The sequence below is a fragment of the Oenanthe melanoleuca genome, chromosome 4, assembly GCF_029582105.1.
Source record: "Oenanthe melanoleuca isolate GR-GAL-2019-014 chromosome 4, OMel1.0, whole genome shotgun sequence".
In the NCBI taxonomy this organism is placed as follows: Eukaryota; Metazoa; Chordata; class Aves; order Passeriformes; family Muscicapidae; genus Oenanthe; species Oenanthe melanoleuca.
The window spans coordinates 57,802,240-57,826,849 of NC_079337.1; the positions used below are offsets into that span (position 1 = coordinate 57,802,240).

General features: G+C 39.2%; 1 protein-coding gene across 2 annotated transcripts in view; it reads left to right on the top strand.

The window, feature by feature from the left end:
• Nucleotides 1-23,554, top strand: part of EVC (EvC ciliary complex subunit 1) — a 47,498-nt gene extending 23,944 nt beyond the window's left edge. The window contains exons 12-21 of one of the 2 annotated variants that reach the window (XM_056490107.1): nt 6,932-7,144; nt 14,003-14,112; nt 14,672-14,882; nt 15,649-15,855; nt 16,530-16,674; nt 17,564-17,669; nt 19,615-19,741; nt 20,004-20,097; nt 21,302-21,413; nt 22,401-23,544. In XM_056490107.1, the coding sequence (XP_056346082.1) occupies nt 6,932-7,144; nt 14,003-14,112; nt 14,672-14,882; nt 15,649-15,855; nt 16,530-16,674; nt 17,564-17,669; nt 19,615-19,741; nt 20,004-20,097; nt 21,302-21,413; nt 22,401-22,482 (1,407 nt within the window). In that variant the 3' untranslated portion in view covers nt 22,483-23,544. Of the gene's footprint in view, nt 1-6,931; nt 7,145-14,002; nt 14,113-14,671; nt 14,883-15,648; nt 15,856-16,529; nt 16,675-17,563; nt 17,670-19,614; nt 19,742-20,003; nt 20,098-21,301; nt 21,414-22,400 lie in introns of both variants that reach the window. The other variant, XM_056490106.1, reaches the window with a different exon arrangement.
• Nucleotides 23,555-24,610: the final 1,056 nt, after the last annotated feature.

Genomic DNA, 24,610 nt, shown 5'->3' on the forward strand with positions numbered 1-24,610 from the left:
CAGGTTGCCAGGAGAACTGCACAGACTTGAACTCTGCCAGTTCACTCAGCTCTAGGCCATTATATTCCATATCATAGCTGATCTCCTATGACTAGACCCAAACACTACCAGACATGAAAAACTGCAAGTTTTTCCACCTGGCATCTGTTAAATGAGGGTCCACAAAACTTTAGTTCCACTTTTTTTTAATTCTGTAATAAAACATTTTTACTGTAGTATTTAATATAATCAACAACTGGACTTTCTCCCCTTATCCCCAAATACAGATCCTATGAACTGTTTTAGGAGAGGAGGCTGCTTTTGAATATACCTTGTAAGCTAGAAAGAAGAGTTAATACAAATGAGCATAGCCCCACTGAAGGTAAATGGGGCTGTTCTGACTTCAGCTGGGGACAGTGCAGTGGTTACTTGTTTTCATAACCTGGGGCATGAAAGCAAAAGTAGACTTGCTGTTAAAGGAAGGAGGGGCATCTCACAAACACAATGCCTTTGCTTCTCTCTCTGCTACACACATATCATGTACAAGTCTTTCCCTGGGCAGCAGGACTTTGCCTCTTCACTTAGTTGCTCCAGGTTTGTCATAGGAAGAAGCTGGTGCTATTAATGGGGAAGGCAAGGTAGCAGTGGGAAGATGACAGGGATTTGAGATCCTCCACAGTGCAGTTGTGTGACTGCAGCTCAAGTAGAATTAAACAAAGAGGCATTAAAAAGCTGGGTACCAGCAAGCCTCACATGGCAGCAGCTGTGAGCTGCAAGACCTATGTCCCCGCTGGTTTGGACCATAGTCCTTTGTAAAATCAGCTAGCTTGGGCACTTCTGTAAACACTGCAAAGCTTGATGTTGCTTTTCTGGAAGATCTGCACTCCCTGAAGTTTAACTGATGGTCATTTGCCTTGCAAATGAAGAAGCTGAAACATGATCTCAATGAAAAAAGTGATATTAAAACATAAGGAGGAGGTCACCATGTGACTGAACAGGGAACCAGTGAGTAATCTGGGGACAGAAGAAAAGTTGTCACTAACCTGTAAGTGCCACTCCCTTGTGGAGGATCGTTAGCTTGTTCTCACAGTGTTCTTCTAAGCCCTCACCAAATTTCTATGCCATTTCCATTTTTTCATGTTTCCTCTTTTAAACAGATCAAGATAGTCTCTGTAGCACTAGGGAAGCCTATACTGCTACAGTACATGGAAGAATTATCCAAATTGGTGAATAAATATGTAAAAATTCAATGATCTGGAAGCTGACTGTGTTTGCATAGAATAATTGAGTAGGTTTCTTTTGTGTACGCATGAATACATCAATTAAAATGATTTAACCAAGGTCAACGGAATCTGTTGATGCCTGAAGTGAATGAATGATTTATATTTGGAGGATAGTGTAAGACTTTTCAGCCACACTAGTGGATTAAAATAGTGTGCTGTAGGTAAATAGTCTGTGTCTAGACACAGGGCTCCATAACTAATTTTTGAAATGTGTTTTGAAGAATTGGAGCGAATTATTTTGATTATCACAGTGTATCATAACTTAAGGAAAAATTGTTATTTTTAACAATTAGCAAAGCTAATTGAATGGATCAGCCTAATATTTTCATAAACAGGGTCTGCAGAGTTTCCTATATACAAGGGATTTTGTGCTGTTTTTACCACAATTTTCTATTACATGACAGCAATAACACACCACCCACCCCACTCCCTGCCCCAATGTATCCAATTCTTTTTCTCTTTAATGGCTGTCTCAAGTCTGTCTCAAGTTTAACATATCAGATAGTCACCAACCTTTAATCTTTTCCCTCATATTGTTATTGTTGTGAATTACCCATGTGTTTCAGTAGGGAAAGGAGAAGTGAAGACGTTGGGGGATAACAGTTAATTATTAAGAAAACAGACATGCAGATTGCACAAAGGAAATCAATTAACAGCTAGGAATTACATAGTATATGGTAAGATAGATTTTTTTCCTCTGCCTTTATTTCAAAACCGTAAAAACCCAATTCATTGTCATTTATAATTCCCCTTTGCTGATAGCAGTTCACTGGAATGTTATTTCATTTGGCTTGACAGGGAAATGAAATGCACAAGAATTTAGACTAAAAACTTCTAAGTCATGAGTGTTGTCAATGGGCAAGGCAGTAGACACTTTATGAATGGGTAGACATATATGTGAGTTTGAGGAAAAGTATTTGAATTTTTCCTTAGTTAATAAAAGGGAGAAAAAAATATTTTTGATAAAAAGTACAGATTCTCAGAGACTTACTCTTTCATTACTTTCCTAGTGTAATTTTGTTAACATGAGATATGGTTAGGGATGCTGGGCTGCATTTTTGCTTACCAAGAGCTTGCATCTTTTTAAGGGGAATCACTCAGTTTGTCTCAGTTGGAAATCCTTATCATGAAACCTCCACCTCAAAGGCTCACTTTTGAAATTTTTGCCTATGACTTACCCCAAAAATACAGCATCATCTGATAGATTAAATCTGTGAACTCATACCATGGGAGCCCATTCTAACTCTGAATTTGGGCATTATTAGATTTGTTTTGGTTGCTTCGGTCAAACCTGACGTAAGATGTCTGATATGGGTAGCCTTCATTCTGAAGTTTTCTTCTTGCCTTACAGCAAGAGGAAATGCATAAGAAAATGTACTTTACCACTATACAGATTCACAATTGGCTAATAGTTAGATCTCATGAAGGATTTAACCGTATCCACAAAGGCATATTTCTGAAAAAGGAGTACCAAAAGAGAAGATTGAAACTGCCTCCTGAATAAATCAAACCAGTGAGGGGGTAAGACCTCTATTTTAAGTGTATGGAAATCAAGCAGTGGGGCTTTTTTATTAACTTGTGCTAAGGATGACTTCAATGTCATTTTGCTCTATTGATGTTATTGATGCTTAAAAGCAGGTAGGGTTTTTGTTGTCCAATTGACTTTCCAGAATTCTTCAAATGGAAGAGAGAAATACATGCAATCAGCTTTTCCCCGTTTGGAGTGAGTGTGTCTTCTGAGTATATGTGAAGTATCTTGTAGTGGCCAGTGGTGTGTGTGTTCAGTGTCCCTGAATTTTGAAGTATTTATGAGATGTATGATCTGAATATTGAATCTCTGTCCTTCCTAAGATACAGTGTGGGTTGGGAGATTAATCTCTTACCTCCTAACCAAGTGTCCTAGCCAATGAGCTTCTGGAGGCACATGCAACAGTGTTCTACAACTTTGATCAGATACTTCAAGTCCTTTAATAAAATGTTGTATCACAAGGTAACAAATAACTGTGCAGTTGCCTCTTTGAGATAATACACACTTTTCAGTGGCTGGTATATAAAATAAACTACAACCAGCCTTTCTAAATACATTTTTCTGCTTTTCAATTTCACTGTTCACTCATCTATATGTAGGAACCTTTTAATCATTTAGGTTTAAGAGGAGAATTAATGCTGTTGTATGGAGGAAATCTGATAAGCTATGTATTTCCCCTGATTTTTGACAAAATTATATATTTTACCACCTTCTTTAAAATTCTGATGCACTCAGCATTTTAATCTAAGCCCATTTTATTTCCATGTATACCCCATGGTATTTCTTTATGCTTAATGTATTTCTCTGGGGATTTTTTGAAAAGCTTTGAGATTGACTGCCAGGTACTACAAACAGGTTCATTCAATACTGCAATCAGCTATTCTATTTATGGAATCAATTTGAATAAATTTCATTAATTCAAAACCCTAAAAACAAGAGATGGCATATCAGGAAGCTTGTAAAAAATATTTGTAGAGGCTCTAGTCCAAAAATAAGGTCCTGGAAGCAGTGCAGATTTTCCTCTTCTTTCCTGTAGGAAATAATTTTTATAATACATCACATACCATCCTTGTTCACAGACAGACTGTATTGCAGTTTGAAATCAAGTACATTCCTTAGAGTACAAATAGTTTTGAGCTATTTTGTTAGCTTGAGTCGCTGGGTAGAATTCAATCACATCTTCAGTCTTTCCTAAATGTAGACTTAGTATTTCCCCTCCCAGATTTTAAAAGGTTATTCTGCCACTTTTTTCAAGTGCTTCATTAAACAGCATGGCCACTGTGTGGTATGGCCTCTGGGTACAGCATGCTGTCCTCTTAGGTCTGGCATGCAAGGACTGCCTGGGCTCTGATGTCCATGTGATCATCACATTAATGAGATGATACAGATAAGTAGTTTTGTGGGAACAGGACCTAATCACATTTTTCTTCAGTAACTGTCCCCACTGTGTTGTGCCAAAGGTGAGCATACAGTATAATTTGAAGGTGCAGGGGGTACAGAAAAACAAAATGGCATTGACAACAAGGAACAAAATACCATATTCTTGTTCTGTGCAAAATATTTCGTAACAAATAATAACACAGAGCTTTGAGCATGCGAGGGAAATGCTATCAGTTCTACAACAAAATGTGTTCAAAAGGCATTTAGCTGCCATTGTTTGAGAATAGAATTCCTTAACACCCTGCCTGAGATCTTTTGATCTATCGCAGTAGAAATGCCACAGACTCTTCTAGTCTCCTATTTCAGACCCAACAGAAATTCTTACATCACTGAACACCCACTAAAGGCAGGAGAATTAACATGTCCTGAAAGGCTGGTAAAGCTCAGAGGAGAAATGGCTTACAGAGATAGAGCCAATATTTGTTAAATGTTGTATGGGATATGTAGATTAGAAATGCAGTATCTTTGAGTTTATGTTAAATCTGAGAACTTGGAGTCTTGGGTTTTAAAATAAGAGCAGAAGAGAGACTTCAAGCAAACCATTTGGCATTGCTTTTGCCAAGCTAAGCCAGGCCCAGAGCTACACAGATGATTAGGATGGCATAAATCATGCCTCTTGTTGTAACTATAATTATTAAGGAGTAGGGGCAATAATACTTCAGCATTGGAAGCACCTGGGTAGCAAATGTTCCCTGATGATACTGTCTCATGTCTAGATTGTGAGCAATACAAGAAATGGGAAGAGTATTATCAGAAGTTAGATATTAGTTGGGTTTGACTACTAATTCTCATACTTAGGCTGAGTACTCATTTTCAAAAAGCCTTAGTCCAATTTGCAGGAACTCAGAATACTTTGAGATTAAAGAAAGCCAGTAGGAGCAGGATTCTGAAAATCCTGCCTTCTTTAAACAGGTAAGAGAGTGGAAAGAGCTGAGACAGCTTTTTTCAAAGGTGTAGTGAATGTGTTTTGTAGTTGTGCCTCAATTTTATCCATAAGAAGAGGTTACTGCAGGGAGCTGTTAAGCTATTTATTGTTTGTGAAACAGCTAATTAATATGATGATTAGCATCCTAGAGGGATCATAGGAGGAAAATAATAATTTAGTACTCAGTGCACAGCTTGTATATTTTACAATAAATGAGAAATATTAAAATACTTTTCAGAAATCAATCAATTCAAAGGATATTCATAAACCTAAACATGGAACAGATGAAGGTGCAGTGGAAACATTACATGAACCCCAAATGTATCATTATGGGGGCACAGCTATATTTCACATTCGATCAATATTCTGGTCTTTATTTCTGAGTTCCTGTCCTTGCACTTTAACATTCTATTTTGGTTTTTGTGGGGATTTTTTATTACAATTTTTTAGTAATTTGTATTTTATAATTCAATATCTAGCAGTTGGAATGGATCTTACACAATAGTACATTATAGAAGTGTATGTCCCCCCAAAAAAATTTCCACAAGAAGTTTTGTTGCCTATGAGCTGCAGACAAGCATATTTGACATCTAAATAAATACCCCTGTGTTTCTATTGAGAGGTTCTAGATTTTGATCATCTAAGAAACTGTAATTAAACCTGTATTTAAAAGAAGGCAGAATCTAGAAGACCTGATTTTTTCTTTTGACAGGAATCCTTAAAAAAGTTTAAAAAATATTATCAGTATTTTAAAGAAAAGAAAGAAATATATGTCATTTCAAGAGGGTTAACACTGGTTTGCAATGAAAGCAATCCCAGCTAGGCAGTAAAGCTTTTTGTACTGGTAGGATCATGCAGAGTTCACACAAAAATAGCTCATCCTGCAGGAATACTGCAGTGTCCATGTGACTTTCCAGTGTGGTTTTGTTCCCTTTTTAGCTGGGAAAGCTACCTGTCCCCACTCCTTCTCCCCAGGAGTTATCTCAAATGGCACTAAGTTTGCCAACACAGCTCTTATCACCACTGTGTATTTGACAGTGAAACTAGAACAGTTTTTAGCTTGGATGCCATCTGACTAAATCACCCCAAAGCTTCTTGAGAGTGAAACAGCCCCAGCAATTAAAAACTATTCATATGGGACTAGTTTTGTTAAAACTACCAGAAGATGTTTGTATTCCTAGGCTTGTAACTATTCTGCATCAGGATGAATTTGAATAATTCTGTTCTTCAGGCACTGAAGAGTGTTATATTTTGAAATACCAACTACTGACATGACTAATGTCACTTTTGTCTAGCTAAAGGCCATACCATCCCTTTTAACTCTTCCCTCTTTCTTCATTCATTTCATGTCAGCACCTGAGAAAATGTGCTGTGAGGTGTTGTGCTACACCAGATTATTTCTACAGCAACTTTCAGAATAGGTGTTTTTATAACACATCACCATAGCCAGTAAAACAAGATATTCTTTTCTACTGCAGTCACATGTGAGCAACAGTTAGGGCACAGGGTCTCACATGCACTTGCCATTGTTACATTTTAAATGCCTTGTGTAGCTTGAGCCAAAACATTTGACTTGTTCCATCTACAAAGCCTGGTCTTTTTAACTCAAGCCTTAGTGGCATTGAATTTTAGCTCTGGGATTTGGTCACCAGCCCAGTGTATTCACATGGTTCCCTCACTGGCATCAATCATGGAATGTGCAGGGAAACAGCTCCAAAGGGCTGGAAGTTCACTTTGTCACCTGTTTCTCTCTGTCCCTCTCTGTGCCTCTGTTAGGAGCTGTACTCTAAGGCTTCCCAAGCTTTAGCAGAGTTGGTGACAGAGCTGTTTCTTCAGACCCTGCCTGTGGTGACCCGCCTCTCTGTAAGAGAATGTGAGCTTCTGAAAGAGGAATGGCAGGAGAATTTGGTTCCTCAGCTGGAGAAATGGGAGAGCCACCGCCAGAGACGCTGGAAGCTTTTCCAGGAGCAGCTATTGCAAGAAAAAGAAGTAAGATCAATGTTATGTTTTGAGAACTCAGTGTCTAAAAATGGGATGCAGCAAAAGATTATCAAGATATTTACCTGTGAGGAGTGTTTAGTGTATAAATATATAGCCTGGTCCAGACACAGCTCTAGGCTGAGGAGGAGCAGTTTTATGTGCCCAATGGAGTGAATGTGTATGCTGTGCATGTAGGCTTGCATAGAGGAGTCAGAGAGTAATTACTGAACATCTGCCCACAGTGTTTGACAGCTTTGTCAGCACATAAACACTTTCTGGCAAGGCTGCTCTCTGATGTCCTCAACTCTTGGCATCTACAGAACAGTTCAAAAAAAACCTTCACCAGGTGTGTTTGGAGAGGGTATGTATGAATACAGTTTACAGGCAAGGAAGCCTTGCAATGGTAAAGATTTCTTACTAATTTTTATGTATTAATCCTATAATAACTGGAGACATATGATACATACTTTTATAAACTTACACTGCTCTGCAAAGGTGAAATAACACACATCCAGCTTTCCTGCTCTGTGTGTGCCCACCACAGGGGACGTTGACACCAGAGGAGAAAACAAGAGTAAATGCTGAGACATGTGTCTTTAGCATCAGTCTAGGGGTTAAAATATATATTCAGTTTATTTGTGCTGTTAGCACTGCTTCTAACACAGCTTAGTCAAAGAAAGACCTTCTCCATTCAAAGGTCCTTTCCTAAATGTTAAACATGTGCTGCAATGTATAGAGTAATTGGAGCTTCTTAAATAAAAGGTTGGCAGATTTCTTTAATGCTGGTAGAATTATATTTTCCCTTGCCCTCATTCTCCAAAGTGCCTAGACAATCCAGTACATGGTTAATGAAATACTGAGCAAGTCCCTAATTATTGCAAACTGCATTAAGGTGTTCAAGTTTTTCACCCACTTGTATTTAGTATTCTACTGTAAAACACTGTGATTCAGGAAATTGTGGGCTTTCTACTAAATCTGGTAGAGTTGTTTGCTAATCAGTGGGTTTAGAACACCCTTGGAAATACAAAAGTAAAATTTTTCATTGAAAATTCTGAGACTTTTTCTTCTTTATTTTCCTTAATCTGAAGTTATGCAACATGCACCTTCCTGATCTTTTAGTATTTCCTTTATTGTAACTGACCTGTTTTGAAAAACAATTTTGTTTTTCTGTTTTGGTGTCACAGGGCTATCTAGCAAACTAAACTAAATTGGGCTTGGGAAGACCACTGGGTTGCCAGTGGGTCTGCTCACATGCTTAGCTGCATTTGTATTTTCCAGGACTGTTGACTGGCATTTGGTGTTTGATTTTGGCATTCCTGTACCTTTGGTGATTAATGAAACAGTGAAATGAAGCAATGAAAACCTCAATTTGTTTAACAAGTAGGAGACTCACTGCAGAGGGGGGACATCTCAAGTCTGATGTTTTGGTCCAGAAATGCTGTTTGTGCATTCCTCTGTTGCTATCATTTGGCACACTGTTGAGTGGAGAAACAATACCCTAGGAATTTTTCTCTGAGGGTTTAAAGGATTAGTTCATCTCCAGCACTCAGCTGCTACATAATAGGTCTTTGGACAGCCCTTTGTGACAGATTCATTGCATGTGAATTCAGGTGTTCTGGTCATGCCAGGTTATTTAAATTAGAAAATTGACTTTCCATCACTTTGTGTACCCTAGCATCCACAATGGAAAGCAGATGACTTCCTAGCTGGAAAAATAAAATAAAATAATAAAGGGTTTGCTGACATCATTAACAGTAATTACTGAGGTATAGAGCTATAGAGGAATTAACTGAGCAATGACAGAGCTCTCCCATTTGTCTCTGACTCACCAGCACTGCAGCTGGGCTTTATTCAATACAAAAATTTCCTGTGTGGCAGACAGAGCTGTCCTAAGGAGAAGTGATTCTGCAGGATAAGTTCCAAGAAGAGATAAGAGTTTCTCTTAGTGAGAAATTCATCTTATGATTCCTCAAGACAATATTCTGTGCAGGAGCCTAAGTACCTTTTTTAACTTAACACTTGTGGCTTTTTGGAAAGGATTTGAACTGCAAAAATATCTGCTTTATCTCCAAAGAGAGCATGCTGGGAAATAGCTATTCCACCAAAGCTAGGCTGGCAAATTTTCATGAGTCTGAAAAACATCACAACCCATGATATTGTGTTCAAATGCAAAGTGCATTTCTTGTCCCTTTCCTACTATAAAAAAGCAGCATGAAAATTTAAGCAATAAGCTGACACTTGCGTCCTACAGCAAGGAACACTTGGTTTCCACCTTAAGAAAAAGATATTGGACACTTGTGCCAGGTGATAATGTCATTTGGGACATCCCATAGATGTTAGAGTTCTGGGTTTGACAAAAGATCCATAAATCAACAGTCATATTGACAGCCTTTTAAATTGTCAGGCATTTTGCAGCAGGAGATATGTCTTTCATTTGCCTCTCGATAAATGTTCTATGCTAAGGCACAGTCACCAGCTTTTACAGGTTTGGGAAGTCTTAACACCAGAAGACTTTTCACCAGGGTATATATGTGTGCTTTCCAAAGTGGCTCTAAAAGACATTTTTCCCTTTTACTTGAACCACCTTTTTTTCAGATGATCTTTCCTAGCATTTATACATGTGTGGAATATTATGTCCTTTGGGTGAAAACAATCATTTTTACAATGGAAAAGAAAAAAAAATCAGTTTCATATATAACTTTGCCTTCTAGGCTTGAGGATATGAGTGAGGCTGGGAATAAATAGCTAATGAAAATAAATTTTGAGCATTTTCCCACATAGTCCCTAACTCATGATTTCTGTAGAGAGCAGTTTCAGGGTGCAGCCTCTTGCCCCAGGCTGACTCACTAGGCAGTGAGTGTGCATTGAACCCCATCTACAGGCCAAACCAGAGAAATCACTTTCCTTTCATTCCCTGAATAAGCTGTTCTAAAGATGTCAAAACAGAAAGGAGAGGCATATTTCTCACCTTTATTGCCAGAGAGTAATACTTAACTCTAGCAGTGCTTCAGAAGATCTTGTAGTGGACTTGTGACCAAGAAGCAAAATATTTGGAAACCTATGGAAATGGGATGCTTGACACCCAAAAAGCTGAACTGGCACCTGCTTAGTTTTGACATTTTATCACTTTCTCTGGTTTTTTTTTTGTTTTTTTTTTTTTTTTTTTTTTAAATTGTGATTGGAATAACACTTCAAGAAGCCAGACATTCCTTAAAGCTTTACTCCCCCATTTACCATCCTTTTGTCACTGGTTTTACTGGTTGAGTGCAGGAATCAGAGAGTCTGAGCTCTGTTCCAGCTGCTGAGTCTGTGCAGCATCATGAGTTTGTCCCCTCCATACAACCTTTCTTTGAGCAAAGTAAGGAGATTCCCAAGAACAGGAAAGCTTGGAGATGTGCCTGGTAACTTGATCCAACACTGGAGTATTGGTGCAAGCCTGGCCTTGCCACCTGGCCTAAAGAAGAAGTTTTCTCTGTTTTGCTGGTTTCCAGCCGCATGCCAGCAGTCTCAATATTCCCAGAGAATCTTTGCTGGTCACATTGCTGCCTCTCTGTGTAAGATCTTCATGTATTGCAGAGGTGGAAAATACCCAGCTCTGCTAGCCCATCCCAGTGAGCTGCCTTGGTTTTGTGTCCAATTAAGCATACAATATGCAGTTTATTCCAGCTGGCCCTTTCTATCTTGATGATCTTCCTAATGGCCTTTTTGAGACAAAACACTGGTTTAGTATTTGATCTAACTCTCAATCTTCCTTATTTATCCTCTCATCATAAATGTGTAACAATTCCCCCTCCTTTGCCCTTCTTCTCTTACTACTTACATGACAGAGGTATTTTTACTATTGAGTTTAATACCTGTGTGCTGGAGGAATTTGTGCTGGAGGAAATGCTGTATTCTCAGTCTCCCATTGGTTTCAGGGAGGTGCAGAGATATTTTTTAAATTCTGCATACAGATTACCTCAAATACACCTTTAATGGAAAAGGTGGCTCATTCTTTAGAAGGAACTCTTCAGTACTAGAACTAGGCTGTTTCTTCATAAACAGAAATAAAGAACAGCTGCAAGAAGCACTGTCATTGTTATCACTGACAGTGATAGGATATACTGATAGCAAGTCAGGTGCTATATTTTGGGTTCTTGGCTGCAATATTATATCATTTGCCATTCCAATTGTAATTCAGATATCATCTCCTGTGTTCTGTCTCTTGGTGATATATACCCTCATGCTGTTTGACTTGCCCTTCAAGAGCAACTTCTCAGTAAATAATTAGGTCTCCAAAAATTATGGAAACCCACATCTCTCATTGGAAATAAAATTACTTCTGGAAAGTAAAAGTCATTTTCAGACTCCTTTTAACTGCTGAAAGAGACATTAAAGTACACAATGTGATGGATCTGTGTGCAGAGAGGTGTGAAACACTAGGAGCTGTATCCACAGAGCTGCTAAAGGGAAATGCTGATAACAATTATTCCTTCAAGCAAAGCTTTGCCATATGTCATGATGATACCTGGAGACCTGATAGACCTTAATTTGCTGCTTGCAGCATGCAATCAGAGAAGACACTGTGCTCAGCTGTGCTCTGTGATAATCAGGCTCACCTAGACTCAGATCAGTTGAGATCTGGCTACAGGTATGTCTGAGTCTCTTGCTGAGAGCAGCCTAGTGGGTCTCCAGTGCCATGCAGTCTTCTGGGCTGTGCTTCTCATGCTCTGCTGCACTCTTCCCATCTGTCACTTGTTGTTGACTGCCTGCCCATTCTTGTCAGGCATCCTGCTCAGGAACATGTGTTTTGGTAAGGTTTTCTACATGGAGAGAGGTCAGTTAGATGTGTCACTGTGTATTCTACAGAGAAGGCACTAGCCATGAAAGAAATACATTTTTATTTTGAAGCCTAAGATGACAAAGTTTCTGATGTTCTCTGCACTTCCCAGAGGAATTAATTCTGTGCTCACAGACAAAGCCTCTCTCCTGCACAGATCACTGCTTCCCATATCCAGCAGAGAGGCCCAGTACACTCCTGATTTCTAACACTAACATTTGTGCAATTATACATTGGTGCTGGTTTTAGCACCAGATGGAAACTAAACTGCAAATGAGCCACCCCTTCCCCTGCCTGTTTCAGTAAGGGAGTGGCAAAAGCAGAGACTGTGGGTTGAGATAACAATTTACTGAAAACACAGAGCCATGGAGTAAGAAATGCACAATAACAACAGCAATATTAATAGCAAAGGTATAAAAAAGAGAAGGAAAAAAGAGTTCACCACTGGGAAGAAACAAACAGATGGTGGATTCTCCTGTAGGGTTGTGTCCACTTGGCTTCCCCAGACAAAGGTAACATGGAGACCATTCCCCCTCAGTGGCCATCAGGAACAAAGGCAGGATGGCAAGGGAGCTCCCATGGCTAACATTTCCCATTCCCCCCAGCCTGAAATGAAAGCCAGTGACAGATAAGTCCCTGAGTCAGGCTCTGCTCTGCTGGGCTCAGTTCTGCACAGGTGTCTGTGCTGCTGTTTCTCCTGCCCCACTGTGCTGGTCCTGCAGGTCACTGCTGCTTTCCCAACCATTCTGCACCTCCTTTCAGCTCAGCTCAGCTGTTTTCAGTGGGGCTGCCCTCAGCTGGACTGGGGTTCTGTCCCAGCAGTCCTTCCCGTGGCAGCCTCTGCCCTGGCTCGGTTGGTCCAGTCCTGCTGTTGTTGCTGCTGTCCTTTCAGCACCACGTCCTGTATCTGTGTTCCAGAGAAAACAGGAAGGGGAGCAGGGGTGCTGATGGGGGTTGGATTTGCAGGGGCTGATGCTGACACCTTCCTGCTAGAGAGAGAGAGAGACAAAATGGTGCCCACTTCTGAGGGGTGTGCTCATTTTCACTCCAAAACCACTCCCACATTTATGATGTATATGTATAGAATAACAACTTGAATGTGGCCACACCACACTGAGCTTCACCTCTCCTGCAGCCGGAGAATATCTGTTGTTGCATCTAATTACATCTAATCCTTTGCTGGACATACTGATCTAGTGAAACCTGCCTGTCTGCCATAATTGAAAATTTAGTCACTAGTGTTCTGAATGACACTGGAACACAAAGTGAAACTGTCAGACACCCTGGGTATTATATTTAATTTAGGGCTCTGGATGCATCAGCAGGTAACCTGCTTTTATTCAGCTGTCAGTGCCTAAAATATATTCTCCATCTTACACTAAGAGTTGGAGCCTTGTGAATATTTCAGCTTATGATTTACTATTCTTTAAATACTGGCAACGTACTAAGCAAAATCTTAAGTCCATATCTTCAAAAGTTTACAGTCTAATGACAAATCCATCAAACTTCATTTAAAGATTAAATTCTTCTATCTAAATATCACCATGAAGGAGCTGTAAACTTGCAGTCCATATACTTACCTAATCACATAATCTCCATTTCCAACTATTAGCAATATTTACTGTGACAGAAGTGTGATGGAAGATGATATCTTTATTTTGTTCAGTGAAAATAAAAACTACATTCTTTAGTAGTGAAAAGAAAGAAACCAAAAAAAAGCCTACTGCAACCTGCTGATAAGAGTCAGTGCAGTATTTTGTGCCAGTGTTGTTTTTTTTTCTTGTTTCTCTGTTCCTCTGAAACCAAAAAATTTGTAGGAAATGCAGCTCAGGCCTGATCCAAAACAGTACAAAGTTTTTCCTTTCAGTGAGTTTTGTTTAAGATTTTGATAATTTAAAAAATTATTCCTAAATTGAATAATTTTAATTCAGCATGAGTTTTTTGAAAGCAAGGGATGATTTTTTAGCAAAATAAACCATTGTTTGTTTATGCAGTGACTGGCTGAAATCAGAGTATCTTATATTTGTAATTCTTTTCCCTACTTTTAGCTCTGGATAACAGAATATGCTCTGTCTGCTGTGATGCAAAAGCACCTGTCTGAGAAACAAGAGAAGATAATTCAAGGTGTCGTAAGCAGACTGGGATGCCTCAGTGATGAGTAAGCACAGTTTCATCAGTGAGCAGTGGGGTAAAACTTCACTGTTGCAGGCCCAAATAAAAGCTTGTGTACATTACATTGTGGAAAGCAGTGTTGAGGGATTATTAGCACCTTCAGACAGAGAAGTTTAAAAAAATAGACATATCATGACTGCTGGAAATTAGAAAAAATGATCTTATGTGATTTGTCACTGTTGTGCTTTGTGGGTATCTGCTGTGTTTTTTGAGTGGTTTCTAGTCTTAAACCAGCCTCGCTCTGCACTCCCTGTGTCACAGTGGAGTTGTATTTTCTGCAAGACAAAATGTTAATTCCAGCAACATACAGATGGTTATTTAACTATTTTATTTCTGTTTTCATTTTAATTTAACTTCATTGTGAAGAACTAGAGGTGTAACACATTCTTTATACCTGAGCAGCTTTCCAAGGCATGCTTTATACAAACCACACTGCACAGAGTGAAGAATAACTCTTGTCATCTTAAGCAATGACTTTGCTGAACACAGGTGTACCAAACCAGCAAGCAGCTTCACTGATGGGTTTTTAATGTTCCTTTTTACAGGTCTGTTAGCTATATATTGCAAAAGCACCGAGTGCTGCTGTGTTCAGTGCTCAGAAGGTTAACCTTCCGAGGAGCTGGAATGGCAGCCCTGGCACACATGAGGCTGTCCAGAAAGAAGAGCTCGCTGCAGGAGCTGAGAGAGCAGCATATCCTGCAGAAGGGATCCTCCCTGTGCCAGGATGAGGACCAGTGGCAGTTACAGAAGGCAGTGGTAGGTACAGTGTCCACGTGGTTGTCTCCAGAGCTCTCATATGCTGTGATATTTGGCATTAGAAGTAGCCATGGCAGATCTAAAACACCAAAACTAACTAACTAACCAACTAAATAAATAAATAAATAAAATTTCAAGCTCCAAGGAGAAATAAAAATGTTCTCTGTCAAAAATGTGCACACTGCTGACATAGAGAGGTCCCTGAGTGTGCCTGTTGTAGTTTGAGCAGGCATTTTAAAATCCCTTATGCTTTATTGAGTATATGGCCATCTGTGATACATATTGTCCTAGCAAGTTTATTTAGCGATTTATTTATATGAAAATACTAATGCAAGAATGCAAGGCTGACAAAATATATAAAGGACTTCTATAAATCTGCTTCATAAAGGTGCTTTTCCTCAGGTAGACCACACAAACTGTACAAATATTCCTGGTGCATAACTGTACTAGCCTTGCTCCTGTGCAGTTTGTAAAGGCATCCACGATTATCCCTTACTGGACTCAGGATATTTCACATACATGTGAATACATCACTTAGAAATGAGTAATAGGACAGAGTGCAACTTTTACTGTACAAATCATGACAGAGGCTCTCATTGTGTTGCAAAGACATATGTGTTAAATGACAAACTTCCTCTGTAAATTATATTATTATAATTACTCAAACTAGCATTCTGAATGGGTGCAGGACTTTCTTTCAAAGTGAAGCTGACTACAATTGTTAACATATTTAAATGGCAGTGCTGTCTTATTGTCTGATTACCAGGAGTCCCACATTCGTGAAGAGGAGGAGAAGCTTGAGGAAGAAGCACAAGAAACCAATTTAGAATTTCACCAGCAGCTAGTGACAGAAATCCAAGAAGCTCTTCAGTTCCTTCAGCAGCACATGGAGCAGGTGATTGGGCAGACACTGCTGCAGTATGCCAGAGGAGAAGCTGAAAAAAAGAGTTCAGATGATGGACAGGACTTCAAGGTATGGAAATGGTCAATAGCAGTTTTCCAAACAAAAAAGGGCTACCTTGCACAGATGGAAAGCAATTTAATGTATGCATTAACCTATGCCTGGAAGTATCAGCAGAAGACCATTAGGACCTGTGTTAAAAATGAGCGTAATTTGCAAAGCATAATTTACAAGCTAACACTTATGTAGCAGCACAGTATTTGCTACAGCAGCCAAAACAGGTTGTATTAAATGAACACTGGAACAGGAAAAAAATTGTCACAACTCTTGATGGCAAAGAATAACAAAAAGAAAAAAGAAATGGAGACAATTATCTATTGATAAAGGGTTTGTTAGTAGTGTTTGTATGCCAATAGTTTAATATTAATTCATAGATAAATCATTAAATAAAATTAAAATTAAAACTTATGTCATAGATTAATAACTTTTTTGCAAAGTAAATATTTGGATTTTTTTTTCTTCATCTTTCCAGATGGAGATAAGGCAAATTAGAAAGATTTTGCTGTAATTTTTCTTGTTGAAATGCTGCACAGTTTTCAGTTATCTCAATCTGCCCCATTTTTAATGCCACATTTTAAATTCACAATTTTGTGTGCACATACCAAACTAGGTATGGGGTATTTTTAAACAGATCAAAACACTTTTGGTTTTGGAAAATGAATTGTGCCTTGTACTGTGTGATACAGGAGAGACTGGTGGAATCTGCTGTTGAAAGTGTGTATGGGACCAGCAATAATATCAATAGACTGGTGCAAAACTACTACCAGCAATTAGGAAAAATCACAGAAGGCTATGAAGGAAAAAAGCTTCAACATCTGAAATCCTTACAAGGTTCGTATGGTGTTGACAACTATAAGACAATTCTGTCTCCCAGTGACTTTGCTTAATGTAAAGCTAGAGGGTTTTGCTTTTTCTGGCATCCCTTGGCCTAGTGAAACTGAATTTACTGGCACTGCCACAGGAGCAAAGGAGGAGAGTGTCTCCCCTCCTACAGCCAGCCCAGCCCAGAGTACATTCAGTCACTGCTCCCTGACGGTGCAGTTGGTAGGAGAGGTGTCTGTCAGCCTCTCTGAGTGTTCAGAAAAGGCTGGATGCTCCCCAGATGAAGTTACATACCCTGATCTGTTACAAACCCATCCAGCTCCCTCCTGTTTAGTTTAGAGAGTGATGCAAGGTCCTGAGTGTCAGATGTGCCCAAGCCTTGCTGCCAGGCAGGACTTCAGGGGCAAGAGCCAGGAGCCTGGCCAGCAAATTAGCCCTTAGTCACAGAGTGTGAGCATGTGCAAAAGTTACCAGAATAGTTTCCTGTCAGTTGAGGGCACATCTTGGGAAGCTGGGCATTCCCAGGAATAAGTCACCTCTGAGTGGATGGTTTTCTTTATAATGCATTTTTTTGTTTAGGTATTACAGTTCTTGCTTAAGGCATCGAGGTCTTTTTAGAAAATTCCTGCTTTGAATTCCATGTTAATCAGTTAGCCTAGTGGGACAAGTAGGTGAACAGGAATTCAGTGACATTCCTATCTCAGCTAAATGATGCACAAAGTATTCTTACAGTGGCAGTGTGTGTAAAGAAGTACTTGATACCCCTAAGGAATAGTAAGTTTGGAAAGACTACCTAGAATCAGGATTAATTTATGATGAATTTAATTTATGGTGAGTGGTTGTTACAATTCAGAGTTTCTCATTTTGAGCAGAAAATTTTTCAAAAACATTTTTTCAGCAGAAAGAAATGAAAGGATCAGACTGAAGAATAAGGAGAATGAACTGGCATTGAAAGAAAAACACACCAAAGGCCTCCTAAATGTGTCATCCACAGTCCACCAAAGGTTAGACCAGGCAGCAGCACTGCTGTGTCTTTAAACTTTGTGAGTGATTGCAGATCTACATAAATGTCCAGCTGAATAAATGTCTTGAGTTTGCATTTTATACTTGTCTTTGATGGAAAAGGAACACCTATTGCCAAATGATGTCTGCACTTTGATCTCAGAGAATTACTTTCTTATTAAATAAACTTTTTGATGGTCATTAGTTACAGATTGAAGAACTATACTTAGGCAGTTTAAAAAGAGAGAATGCAATGCCAAAACATATGCCAAATTTTAAAAGAAATTTAACATATATGTAGGATGGTAACCAATGCTGAATGTAATTCATTACATTCCCTCCTTTATACTTTGAACATCAAAAGTGTTTGTTAGTTTGCTGTGGAGAAAACCATAATGAAGAAAAAATATTTGAAGTCCAAAAAATACTCAAAATGGAAAGAAGGCTTCAGTGAATGCCTTGGAAAATCAAGATTCTTTGCACTAAATTTAGAGTGGAATCCCTCAAATGCTAGTTAAATAAAAAATAAAATTGAAATTAATTACTGATTTAATGAAACTTAAAAGTCCAGATGAAAAGCACTGCAATTAAAAAGGAGTAAGTTGTCATAAAAAGCTCTATGGCTTGTCATGTATGTGATACATTTTTGTGATCATTTTATGTCTTAGCTCTTGGTTTATTATCAAGAAAAATACAACAGCTGCAGTTTTGACATTGTAAAGAGGTTAAATCTTTCTTTAAACATTCTGTTTCTTCGAAATTGAGATATATCATTGACCACTTTTTTATCCCTGTTTGAGTTAGTAAAGAAATGGATTTATGTAATAAAGGGTTTCATAAAATATCTGTTAGTTATTAATTAGTAAATTTATCATTTATTCTGACATACAAGTTCACTTCTAGCTGTTGTCTCATTTTCTCCCTTAATCTATTCTAGTATCTTAAAACAAAATACAATGAAATTTGCCTTCACACAGGCAGAAGTGTGGTATTGAAGAATGTAACTATGCAGCATCTAAGCTCATCTCATAATCATCAGTAATCAAACACAGTTTCCTATTGCCATTATGATTTCTTTTATGGTCTAGTCCTTTGGAAATTAATGATAAATTTTACATTAATTTGTCTAACTCCTATAAACTCGACCTTGTTTTATTACTTTATTTCTTTTTGCCCTTAGTGCAAGGTTAGGAGTTTGAGTTCAAAAAGCAAATGTTGAAAGGTAACTTCTATAACCAGTGACCATTACAATAGCAACTTCATTAAGTGTAAATGTCAGAAATTATTTGTGTTACCTCCTTCCCTGAGGAATTGGGTGGGTGATTGGCAACATGGCTTTAAGGTAGATCAGGCAAGAAAACACAAGAAGTACAGGTGCAGCAAAGTTGCAGCCATTCAGGTTGTACTGTTTTAATAATAATCCTTAACCAGAAAAGTAAAACAAGTGAAGAATACAGTTGTTCATGCTTTCAGTTGCCAAGTTCTGAATTACCATGTTGATGGCTTAGTCTGGTACTGTTGATGGCTCAGTCTGGTACTGAAGAACCCTGGATTCTAATTCTTGATCCCATATCCTCACACCTGATCTTTGAACAGCTTGGCCCTTTGGCAAGTAGGCAGTAAGACTGACCCTAGAAATGTAAAATGGTTCTGAGAGCAGGCTTCAACAGAAGTTGAATTCCAGGTCCCAAGTCCAGGCATGGATACTCTAAACTCCTGTAATTCCTGTCTCCAAAAGACCTTGTATTCTATTGACAGCCAAGGCAGATTATTAAAATAAATAAATCTAAAAATCTACCACAAAATTTTCTGTCCCAGCAGAAGCTGGCTAGGCTAATACTGTTAATGAGCTTTTCTCTCTACAAAATCTTCTAAATAGACTTTGACAGGATTGTATTCCTCCCTTGCACTGAACAACATCTATACATTTACATTTCTCTTGACCAGGGTAGTGCTACAGCAAAACAAGATTTTGGCTCAGTTTGAACTGCAGCAACAAATTCGCCTGGGATCTCTGAAGCAGAAGCTGCTGGGATTGCATCACCTAGGAACTGAGCTGGAGAATCAGCTAAGGGTAAATCAGGGTAAAATGGTTCATGGATCTGAAGCATTCAATGGAAAAACATGGGACAGACTGTAAGGATCTCTTTCCTACTCTAGTTGAAATCAGTGCTGAGATTCATCACTGTCTTGTAGGAACACTTCCCTGATTGTTTCCCATATTGTTCCCTGTGTTTCTGCAGTGATGTGCCTGTTCTGTTGTGCCACATGTAATAACATAACCTGGAACTGAGCTGTGCTGTGCTGAGTGATTGCTGCTTTGTTCTTGCATGCAGGAGGCAGAGCAGGACTTCGTGAGTGAGTTGGCTGTGCTGACCCGAGTTCCACTGACTGTGAAGAAGAAGCCTTCCAAAAGGAGCAAGCCAGCAGGTTGGTACTATCCTGAATTGTTAAAAAAAACCAGCACATAATTCCACAAATCAGTGCAGATTTTGCAGTATAACACGTTGGAGTTTCAGGAGAGATTTTTCATCAATGCCATTTCCCTAACTGGGATGTAGAAAAGTAGTGAAACCTTTCAAGGTCACCCAGTTCTCCAGCAGCACAGCCACAAACAAGTGTCACCTTTCCTCACTCCAGAGCAGCCTTTTGCTGATAGATTACATTGTGTCCACTGAGGTAAGGCTTTGCCCTGCTGAAACCAAAACATTTTTCATGTCTTTGTCATGTCCTCTAGAGATGACTCTGTTCACCTGAATTGCTAAATTCGTGAGAGAGCAGCAGAGTTGAGTCATCCAGCTTTCATTCTCCTGGTAGAATGGAAGAGCTGCCTCTCACACATGTACTCAAAAGTACAATCCTACTGAATCAGGAAGCTTGATCTACTTGTATAAATTTAGTGTAGTTTTAACAAATTATACTAATTCATTCTTCAAGAGATACTTAGATACAGATTCTTAGAATAGCAGTTGTGTGTCCTAGATCATATTTCAGATGCAGTGTACATGTCCTCCTTTGAGCCATGCAATCTTTCTGTCATTAGCAGAATGAAACATCTGGCATTGCATTTGAAAGATGCTGAAAGACAGGATGGGTGCCTGAAAGGGAAAAGCAGCTCAGTCACCTGCACAATTCTGAACTCTCTCTCCCCAGCTGTTGTTTCTCAGATGTGCAGAATTGTTTGCCTTGGTGGGCACCGTGACTACACAGACAGATGTGGAAGCTTAGTTCAGGACCCTAAAAGCAGTGATTTTTTTACATCATGTTGCTATGATTCAAATCACTCAAAAATATGAACTGGCTTTTCTTCTGTTTGGTGGTAATAAAAAGCCATTTTCAGTCACTTGTTAAGAAAATATATGATAGGGCTTACACCTGTTGCACCACATGGAGGCAGACTTCAGTGTTCAGCAAGTGTGGCAGTTCACAGTCTGCTATGTGAGAACTAACCAGTGGTAAAAAAGCAGTGTGCTGGGATAATGTAAACTGGAGTGATTTGCTTGGAATATATACTATATATATTATATATATGAAGTGTTAGAGTGTAATTTTTTGCTTCAGGTTAATCAAAACCCAACAAGCTCTACTATATGTGTTTCTCTTTTCTTTAAATCCACTGTATTTGGCAATTCAGGTGAAAAAACAAATTCCAAAAGACAGACCTTCCAGTCACCTGAACCAGCAGAAAAAGATGATTCTCATGAAAATATTCAAGAGCACCATGGAATAACTTCTGGCTTATGCAGGTACATTAGAGACTAATAATATGGTATGTGAAAAACTATTTATAAAAGTTACAAAATCTACTTCTTAAGGAGGTATATCAATCAGACTCAAAACATAATGCCTCCACTAGCTGAGCTTCCTTAATATTTACTTCTCACATGTAATTAACCTTTTTTACCCCATAATCTTCTTTAAAGTTAGGAAATTAATCTGAATTTGCTTGTCTGTACTGCTGTGTATTTTATAAATAGCTTTGATTAAAGGTTGAGAAATGAGAAATACTGTTTACAAATTTCCTTTATTTAGTTTTATTTAAACCTGAGTCACAGCATAAATCAGCAGAGACAAGTGAATTGAATGGAACTAGGCTGAAATGTAGCAACCAAAATATAGTCTGTGGTATTTAGGCTTTCAACTTCCACCTTTATTTCAGGAACAAAGGCAAGCAGCAGTCTTTGGCTGATGAGGGTAGCAGCTCTAACAATGATTTTCTTGATAGATGTTTCAGTTGCTTATGCTGGGGTGCTAACTAGAGGAGAAGAAATGGCTACAAACCTGAAAGATGCCAGCTGATTGCTACGGGCAGATCAAACCAGCCAGCTGGTCACTGCAGCTTGATATATTGAGCAGAGAAAATCCTGCTGACAGGCAGAGCAAACAGTTGGTTCTCAGGAGCCACAGGCCTTTGGGGAAAAGTATTTATCCCCTGAGTGACCTCAGCCTGGGACTGACTTCAGGAGATGGCTCCTTTCCCTGATGGCATCAACCCTTTTCACACACTCCTTTCCCACAGCCAACAAGGGATACGTGTGTAGGGAACAGGGACCCAACAAAGGAACATTTATGTTTTTGCATGTTTGTTTTGGCAGCCTCAACAGAGGCAGCTGAAACCAGTGAGTGCAGAAGTTATATAGCAAGAACCTTTCTTTTACCAAAGTTAATTTAAAGAGGGAAGAACAGCATTTTAAAAATTGTCTCCAATTTTTTTTTCTTATTTATTCTTTCAGAGAGATGCCACAGAGTTCACATGAAGGGGAGACTGAACCAAGGAAAAGCTCAAAGATGTTAGAAAAGAAAGGCAGCAGGTAGTAAAAGCCTTTGTCTGAGCTGTCTGAACACAGTGTACCAAGGCATTCTTCTGGGGAATCTCAGCAGCTCTAGGTACTTACTGAGCTGCTTTGCTGAGGAACAACAAGGAAAATCAATAATAACCCATAAATCTTTTTTAGCTGCAGACCAAGAATCAATCCCAACTTCCTTTAGCTGTTAATAAAACATTCCCTCTTAGCTTTGGTAAGAGGGAACAAGGAAGTCTTTAATACAAGCTCTTTGAGATTGCTTGGCTGATATGCTGGGGAGGCAGTTTTAGATTTGGAATAAAAATGAGGAAAGTGCACTTGCAGGAGAAGGGATGCACGCTGGGCCCAGGTCAGTGTATCTCAGTAAGGTTTCATCACAATAGTGATGCACTGTTTACTTTGAGCCTGAGATGTGGTACGTTTTTTGTGAGTGCTACTTTGGCCTAACAAAAAGACATAAAAATGTAAAGAATATGTAAACAGGCTTCAGATGGTAATGGTACATCAAAAGATGACATTTGGTCTTTCTTTTGTTAAGTTTTTGTGCTTTCAGTCCTATGTATGCTTTCAAAATTTGTACAAAGATTTTTATATATTTCTCTGCCTTTGTCTTAGAATTCAAATTGTTACTTTTAGAGAAAATGAGAAAACTGGTTTATTCTTTCACTTTTTATACTTCAGTTTCCGGTCTTCCTCCTTAAGTGCATTCTTTTGTTTCCAATATACTTTGTTATGCTCATTACATTTCCTATGGGAAATTCTTGTTATGCAAAGCAGTTAGTTCTTACTGGCTCTACAGAGCACCTGTGTTGTGTAATAAATTGCCCCACTTAAGCTGTCCTGCAGTTTTCATGAAGTGGGATTATTCTGCCTCTTTAAAAATAAACATCTATTTTGCTAATGAGAAGGTTGTCCTTTGGTGGAGGATGGAAAGTAGTACATCAGTTACACAGCTTGCCTCAGACAAAAGTGCTGCCTTACAAATGAGTTCACCAGGCCAGTTACACATGCATGTTAAATGGTTAATTGTCATCTTAGCTGTCAAAAAAATATTTTAAACTGTACTCTTTCAAGTATTTCAGCACTTTGGCTCTCTGATATCTCTGTCTTCCCAGTCTGGACATTTTAGTTGCTGCTTGTTCTTTTTTGTTGTTGTTTTTTTATTTGTTGGTTTTGGTTTTTTTGGTTTTTTTTTGTGACAGAAGCAATGTGTTGGTGTTGGATTGAGCACACTTCACTCTGCAGTGCTCTGTGTACTCCTGGCACAGGGAGCTGCTGGATTAGAGCTGATGATGCTCTGAACCCTCAGGGCAGCAGCAGCTCCTGGCACACTCAGAGTGCAGCACAATCACACCAAGCGTTTATGAGCACCCTGCTGGGGTCTCCCCTGTGCTGTGCCTTGTCCAGACCGGCTTGAAATGGCTTTTTCTCTGCATGAGAGAAGAAAGTTGGGATTGTCTGACAGGCAGGGCAGCAGTGCCCTCTCCCGGGCAGCTGGCGGTGCTTCCATCCCTCGCGGGTGGAGGAGGCGGGCAGGAGCTCCGGGAGGGGCCGGGAGGGTCCCTGTGCTCGCTGCCATCCCATCTTCCATCGGCCTGACCTTCCTGGGATGGGCTTTGTGCAGACCTTTCTTCTCCCCAGTCACATTAACAATCTCCTGTCAAAACACCCGCTACTCTTGTCCCTGTTAATGACTTCAGTCCCCTCGAGTTTCCCCATGGATACAGAGTTCTGTTTAATGTCATGTGCAGGTGGGTATAATGTGACAATTGCCATCACTGGCTGTCAGTGAGGCAGATACTGAACAAGACAGGATTTAACTGGGCCAAGAAACAAGTGCAGAAAATGCCAAACAAAACTCAGAGCAGTTGCTTTGCAGTTATACTGTTGAACTTCTATGTTACGCTAGAGAATCATAGATTCAGACTAGGGAAAATGGGATACCTAGGCACCAGTCATGGCTCAAAACACTCAGTTTATAGTCTAAATCTGTAGAGCACCTTTGTTTGTGCTGGAAAGGATAACATAGATGCTTGATCATGCTTTACAGGCACATATCACAAATGCTGCAGAAATTTAAGAGAAAATGTCGTGGCTTTTTCCTCCTATTTTTTAAACATCGAGGGTAACATTGTTCC